This window comes from Danio aesculapii, chromosome 1, assembly GCF_903798145.1.
Source record: "Danio aesculapii chromosome 1, fDanAes4.1, whole genome shotgun sequence".
In the NCBI taxonomy this organism is placed as follows: Eukaryota; Metazoa; Chordata; class Actinopteri; order Cypriniformes; family Danionidae; genus Danio; species Danio aesculapii.
The window spans coordinates 21346889-21354866 of NC_079435.1; the positions used below are offsets into that span (position 1 = coordinate 21346889).

The 7978-nt window shown below is 39.1% G+C and overlaps 1 protein-coding gene across 1 annotated transcript in view; it reads right to left on the reverse strand.

The window, feature by feature from the left end:
* Positions 1 to 3681: 3681 nt before the first annotated feature.
* The window catches only part of tenm3 (teneurin transmembrane protein 3), a 217033-nt gene continuing 212736 nt past the window's right edge, over positions 3682 to 7978 (reverse strand). The window contains 4 exon segments of the mRNA XM_056457389.1: positions 3682 to 5421; positions 5705 to 5835; positions 5950 to 6552; positions 6555 to 7560. Of these exon segments, the coding sequence (XP_056313364.1) occupies positions 4522 to 5421; positions 5705 to 5835; positions 5950 to 6552; positions 6555 to 7560 (2640 nt within the window). The 3' untranslated portion in view covers positions 3682 to 4521.

A 7978-nucleotide genomic window follows, 5' to 3' on the forward strand; every position in this document is an offset into this window, starting at 1 on the left:
AGGGATGTCCAGATCTGATCACGAGATCAGAAATCAGGCCAGATTCGCGGTTTCAGACTCGATCTGAATCGATTGTTACCTCCCGATCAGGATTTGAATATATATATATATATATATATATATATATATATATATATATATATATATATATATATATATATATAAAATGTATATATATATATATATATATATGTATATATATTCTCATTATTTTTTAGCACATCTATAGTTATGCGATGGCAGAGTTAGAACTCTTTCTTGACTCACACAAAACAGCAATGTGTGCGGCATGACATCACTTTGTTGCAGAGACGCTATTGGTTAAATGCCAGCAAAATAGAACACGGAAGCAGCTTGAAGCGGAAAGTGCGAGTATGTCTGTGGTCTGGAGGAATTATAAAGTTGATGATGACAATATTGCCATAGCAAACTGTGAGATGTGTAAAATGGGAAAGCCTGCCGGGTATTTTAAATTGAGAGCTATTTGTTTTTATATTAGATTTTTTATATTTACTGTTACACTAAAGTCCAAAAGTGAAGAATTGATGTTATTTATTACTTGATGGTTGAAGCTACCTCTCAGAAGCGCTCTGTTTGTTAACAGAGTTGTTTAATGTTACAGTAAGGTTAAGTCAAGAAAAAATACGGAACATCCTGGATCTCTCTTTGCTCTTCTTTATTCTTTTTATGTATTATAGAGGTATCGGATCGAGTTTCGGTATCGGTAGTAGGCATGGGACGATAACCATTTTCAAGGTATACCGCGGTTTGGAAAACGTCACGTTTTAAAACCGGCAAATTTTCTGTAATACCGTTCCTACGGTATGTGTACGATTTTTTTATTTACTTTTTTTTGTTTTTAGGACAACAGTATCTTCAGCAAAAAAAAATGTCCAAATGGCCGTTTTAAATAGTAAAGAGGTCTGTGCTTTTTAAACTAATGAGCAGAAGTCAATGATTCATTTGAATTATTTAGCCTGACATGTTTACTGCTCCAAAATATTAAAAATCTTTCAAAAAATAAAATATATTGTTTCAAATGGGAAAAAAGTTTTTGTTTTTCACCCAGACATTTAAAAAGAATAGATTTTAGAGCAGTGATCACTATACCGTGATACCATGGAACCGTGATCATTTTCATCCAAGGTTATCACACCCTCAGAATCTTATCGCCCATGCCTAATCGGTAGATACTCAAAATCAAGTGACTCAGACTCGAGGGCAAAAAAAGACTGATCAGTACTTCCCTATTTAGAATCAGTTTTAGTATGAAAGTTTCTTTGTGAAAACTTCGATACGCACATTTCACACACAAATTTGAATGTATAGTTATTGAGATCCATTAGATTTAAGAACGACATGCTACCCACAATTGCAATCTTCCGGCTAATTGTGTGTACGCTGTGGTCAGATTTGTGTAATGGACTAATAAATACACAACCCTTTTGAATATTACATTTTATTTTTATGATTGATCTCTGTGGAGCATTAAACATGTTGAAGATAAAAGGTAATGAATCCAGCAGTGACCTAGTTTAGATTACATCAAAATTGCACTTTAATTGCACTCTAAACAGACGTGTCTATCAAATGGAAACCATGAGCCTTTTCCAAATGCTGCGTGGCTATAAAAACAATACAAAAGCAAAACGGAGCAAAAACAAAGAACAGAAGAACATCAGTAATACAACTTCCTCTAAATCCTCATTACAAACGAGAGATCGTAAGATAAGTTATAGAATTTACAGGTGAAATCACTTCAGTTTTGTAGTATTTGTTTGGAACATGTAAAACAGATAATTCAAAATACACAAAATGTAGAGGCTGTTCGAAAAACAAAAAATAAAATAAAAAAACCAAACCAAAAACAATGGTTGATTTGTTGCAATAGCAACAAGCTTATCACACACAGCATTTTCAGCACTCCCACAAATTGAGTCACACAATGCACACATTTCAGGAGTACCAAATCCCACATCAGATCTGATATGAGAAAAAGTTAAGTGACTGTGAACTGTGATAACAATGGCATTTATTTCAAACGTTTAAATTAAATACTGATGATTTTTCTGTACAGGCATCTTTCCTTTTAACTCAGGAAAAACAACCAGTTTTTACAATCTCCCTCAGATCAGACCAGAGACATGACGACTGCAATAATGTATAATGTAGAGGCATCATCTTCAACATATACATTTTAGTGCAAAGAAATATCAAAACAGACCACGTACATATTGGCACTAATATGCTGTAAGAAAAGTGTCCTTCCTTTGATTCGCCGGGTTCACACTGTATGCATGCAATAGCAAACATATCAGGACATTTTTTGTTCTCACAGACGTTTATATTCTCCTCGCTACTCTGTAACGTTTCCCCCAAATCCGCTTCTGTTAAGCTAGTTCTGGGTTTTGATAAGAATACCTTCAGTATGTTGACAAGCATTTGTTCACACACACTGATTGAGTACAGTGGTCTCTCCTCACGCAACCTCGCAGAATCCTTTTAGGACAAACACTTTCATATTGGCAGTGGTTTCTTGTTCTGGTTATTACTTGTGTATTAAATAAGTGCTCCCTTTTTTCTCTTACAGAAGGAAAAGTTCAACCTAGCAACGAGCTCAGACCTTTAGCCATCAGTCAAAAACTGAGAATCCCAAACAAACCTCACAGGTAGGAAATATCCCCTTCAGACCTGCACTCACACATGAATAGAAAAATAGGTACAATTACATGATTGATTTAAAAACTTGTCGTAGGAAAACAACAAACTAAAACGGAAACAATATTTCTCATTCATTAGTCAGAACATTTTATTTTATACAATCTTTAAAAAAGCCTTTACAAAAACAGTATCTGAAGAAGGAGGCAGTCCATTTAGGCATACAAATTATTATTATTATTCTTTTTCTTTTGGGGTGATCACTTTAATGCGGTGCTTTAAGATGAATACATTGGTTGTCAAAGAAATTCTGAATCAATCTCCTTCATATGGGTCATGATGGAATTATCCTTTAAAGAAACTGTTCAGTCAGATTTAGTTCTGTCAGAATTGCTCTAGCTGTAGGATTTCTTTACAGAAATTCGGCTCCATGCCAACCACTTATTTCTGGCATCGAAACATGATCATAGGACAGTGTCTGTGATCACTGGAAAAAGCCAGAGAACTCTAGCTGCTGTCAAATGACCCTTTTGATTCAGTAGAGCTGCTCTTCATGTCAAAGGAGTTTGTTAGTCATGGTTGAAATGCAGAGATATAAACTCCTTGTAAGTTTTCCCCCATGCTGCTAGTGGCAACACACATTAATGTTAGTGTGATATGTCCTTCATTTAAAATATTAAAAAGAGCGGAAACTAAAAAACAAACAAACAAATAAATAAAAAATCTTATCTCTGGGTAGAAAGCAAGGCTATTTCTGGACAGAAAGTGAGGCTTTAATTGTGAAACTCTTTCCAGTTAGACAGAACAATACCATGACATTACTGTAAAGGCAAATTACTAAACCCTTGTTAGGATGTAGTATTTACCCAACCCACGGTTGGACAACAGCTACTCTAAACCTATAGATATGGCAGTAATGCCATGAAACCACTGAGCGTATTTAGACAATCTGAAAAATAGAAAGAAAAAACAATCAGTTCAGAGGATGGGAAGAGAAAACAAGAGAAAAACCAATGCTGAGGATTGAATGACACAGTACAGCTGATTTTATTTCAGTTAGCATTACCACAAATTTTGATAAGATAAAATATTAAAATTCATGAGTATAAACAGTAATGCATGACAAGACGAAAAAGTCTCAATATTTGTAAGGTTTTATTTTTATGTATAAACACTGTACATAAATTACTTTCTCTGCGACTAATATTGTTGTAAGGATAAGTGGAATTTTTTTTTATTTTTAAAAAAATCCATAAAGATATTCTAACATCTCTTGTCAAAGTACCGGTCAGTATTGAGATATATATTTATATATTTTGATCTGTCAGTTTCCGCTCTCTTCACCAGTTGGGTTGGTTCAGTAATGAGATTGTACACTCTGGTTTGATTATATGAACCACAGCTGTGTCCCTTAAGAAATCAAAGCAAAAGAAAGACAATCAACTAGCTCAGCCTGAAAACCCAGACCGCATTAGTTGAAAAGACATTTTTTTTTCTGAGAACAAGGATGCCCAGACAGTAAGAACCACTGAATTACAGTCACTGCCTTGTGAAACTTTTTTCCGCAACATTATATTAGTTCTTCAGGGTGCAGTGGTCTTCACATGTAAACACATTTTCCTTTTTTTTCCTCCATTTTATCACTGACCAAGTCAATTTTAAGGGCTTATATATAAAAAAGCAAAAAAGAAGGCAAAAACAAATAATAATTGAGTTTTTTTCCCTTGGGTTTTGCTCTCGTAGAGAGTCCATTATCCATTCAATGCCATAATGTGGACACATGTGTAGGTTGGTGGTGTGATTAAGTCAATGAGAGGAAGTGCCTCATGTTTCTTTTTTGTATAATTGCGGTGTGTGTGGCACTTAGGCACAACTCCTCACTTCTCGAACATAACACCTTCCCTTTAGTCTCTGAGAAGGGAGCTCTGGGAAAGTGTACACAGGAGAGAGGAGCTTGGGGAGCAGAGGGGCAGTAGTCTGTCGAACAGTCTGTGCAGTCAGACTGTTACCTCTTCCTATCTCACTCTGCCTCAAGAACTGGACATTGTTGGCACTGTCGGCCAGTTCAGGGTATTGCTCCACTGATAGTACGTAGTAACCATCGTAACCCAGCACTTTCCCAGAACTGAGCAACTGCCTCTTCTCCCCCTCTGTCCATAGACGCACCCCCTCCTCCCCGTCACGCACACGCTGTTGCTCCCTTGCCCATGCACTTGACAGTGCTCTCTGACGGGCCTGTTCTAAGACACGCGCCTTCTCCTCATCCAGTGTCATGCCATAGCGCACATGCAAAGCCAATGCGCCATATTGCAACTCCACATCTGCAAAGCGACGTGTCCGCCCATTGACTACGGTGGTAGACTGTGACACTGTTACATTGACTCCGTTCTCTAGACTCTTGCGACCACTTGTGAGTCGCAAGGCACCCAGGTCACTTTCAGGCAGGCTGGTCTTTATGAAGTAGTGTGTGTCGCGACCTTCCACTGTGAAGTGCAGATCTTCTAGATAGAAGGCATTGTTGAGGACGGTGGCCACTTTAATGCAGTCCTCATTTGCTATGTTCAGTGCGTTGGTGGCCACCTGGCCCTTACTGGTAATGGCAAGCATCACACCTTTACCAATTAGGGATTTGACTGTGGCGAACCACAGCCAAGGTTTTTCTCTGCTTGAACGTCGTCGGCTTAACTGGATCTCAGGCATCCTCTCAAATGACAGGAAAGCTTTGGCCTGCCTCGTTACCTCCTGCTGCACCCCTGAAATGGACTGAAAAGGACAGGAAAAAACAAGATAAATTAATACAAATTCATATCATATGAATGTTCATAAAAATGTGTGAACACTGAGTCTTCCCATGACTGAAACCAATATACTTGGGCAAGCATTTTACTTGAATGACATGATATGATATACATTGTAAAATTGTAAAATGTCATTCCATTTTTAAAACTACATTAGCATTTTTTAAAGATCCTGCAAAGTAGCTAATGTTGGAAAGAGGTTGTCAAAAATATTAAGTAAACAATGTTATTAAAATTAGATGGCTTACTGGTAGGTCATCCCATAGCTGACTCTTTCTCATTTCTAGTGAGGGTTGGGTGAGGTCAAACTTAGGGATAGGAAATCCAGGGATGACATTATGCAGATGAAATCCAAATGTCACCAGCCAGATGTTGACATCTATGAATGAAAAAAACAGACAATAAAAATAAATTTCACACATTACCCTGTTTAATAGAGTAAATACATGTGGAATTTCTATCGATGTGTATGCAGGAAGGGTCTTTTTCTCACCTGTGACATACTCCTTGACCTCATGAATCTTGCTTATGGGATTATTATTTCGAAACATGTACAAGTTGAAGGGTGCCGGGTCCTTTCCCACTCTTGTCCAGGTACTAATATCTGGAGTGGTCCAACGACCTGCTTGAATGTCATAGTCCCGCTCTCCAAAGTGCAGCAGTCTTGTTAAAGGGTCATATAGACCACCATGGAACCCAATAACCAATTGGAAGTCAGGGTTTGAGTCAAAGTAGATCTCCCCATAAGCAGTATATTGCACCTGCTTGAGGAGAAGCCCATTGCTGCTGAAGACTGCGAGTGGCGTTCCTGTGTTGTCGCAAGCGATGTAAAACTCCTCACCACTGCTGATCTCCATGGCAAACAGATGGCCTTGTAGGTCATAGTATAGCGAGGTGATTTCAGAGCTGGAGTGATTGTACACATGGGTGATCCGTGTCGGGTAGTTGAGGTCTGCATAAAAGAACTGAAGGTGTTGGCCCAGACTATTACGAGAGGCCAGGCGTCTTCCTAGCCCATCATAGCGGTACTGGATGGTCCAGCCACTGGCTTTACTATGTACTCGAACCAAGAGGCCCTTGGAATTGTACTCAAAGATTCTGCACCTCTTTGGCGCAGAAAGCCGTCTTCATCCATACGATACTGCACATCGCCCAGTCGTGTGATGCGGTCCCTTAGGTCATAGCGGAGGGGAGTAAGTCTTGCACTGTTGCCAGGGTTCAGCAGATGTAAGTTGCCATTCAAGTCATAATTATACCGCCACATCATTTTTTCCTTCAGGTAGACTGTCTGCAGCTGCCCGTCGACATCATACTCATAGCCATATTTGGTGGTGTTTGCAAAAGGACCAATCTTTATTTCTCTTTTGGTGACACGGCCCATGTTGTCATACTGGATAGTGATCCAGTACATAAGGGAGCGAAAGATCTCATACTGGATCTCCTTGATGCGGCCATGAACATCAAAGTGCTTTGTATAGGTCATTACAGCTGTTGATATGATCTGGTTTATGTCATAATAGATGACACCGAATTTTCCAAACTGCTCTACCTTGCCAGAAATGTCATCAAATTGATAAAGGTCTATAGGGAGTGGGGTTTCGTTTATAACTCCCTGCATGCTGGTGACTCTGAAACTATTGTCGTAGGTGTAGTCAAAGCGGGCGTTGACCATTCCATCCTCACTGAAGCGGAATATCTGCCGGTCCACCAATGGTCCTATTTGTCGATATCTAATTGAACAAATGAAACCCTCACTCTGCAGGTTGACAGTTTTCAGCACACCTGCTGTCTCATCATAGGTGAAGCTGACACGTGTGCTGTCATATAAGATTTCGGACAGCTTGTTCTGTCTGCGGTACTTGTAGAGGACACGTCGGCCAGTGCCTAAGTGTGCCACCCTCAAGAGCTGGCCATCCTCACTGTAGTCTACTGTAACCGATGCATTACTTTCTGGTGGGTTGTAGATATTGCGGTAGTAGCCAACAGAGCGGATAGTTTGCATGGTGTGACGGGCAACACTTGGCATGGTGATGGCAGAGAGTCGATCCTGGAGATCATAATCAAAGATGTACTGCCGCTGGCTGTGCAAAAGCAGCACCATAGACTGTAAATCAAAAGGTAGAAAAGAAGAGAAATTAACCTAAACAATTGCTTACTCTTCCTTGCATACTATTAAAATGCAAATGGTGTGCAATAGCTGGTATTAACGCTCCATTTAGTGATTATTTTCTTGCCTAATTGAGTTCTCCTTGACCCTCAAGCTGCTAAATGCAGGTCTGTTTAAAGTGTGTGCCTGCATAAATATAAAATGTTCTACAATTACTGACTTTAGCCTCATGATGTGCCTGTACTTGCCTCAGTAAGGTGTGTTGAAAACGGTTTTCATGCTCTGAATATTATAGAACTACAGCATCAGTAAAAAGAAGGGGTTTTAAATTGCATCTGTATGCTAAGCTGGAAGCTTGCGGTAAACAAACAAGTCAGCAAGTTGCCTTTAAGTTATGAATGACGGAGACCTCATG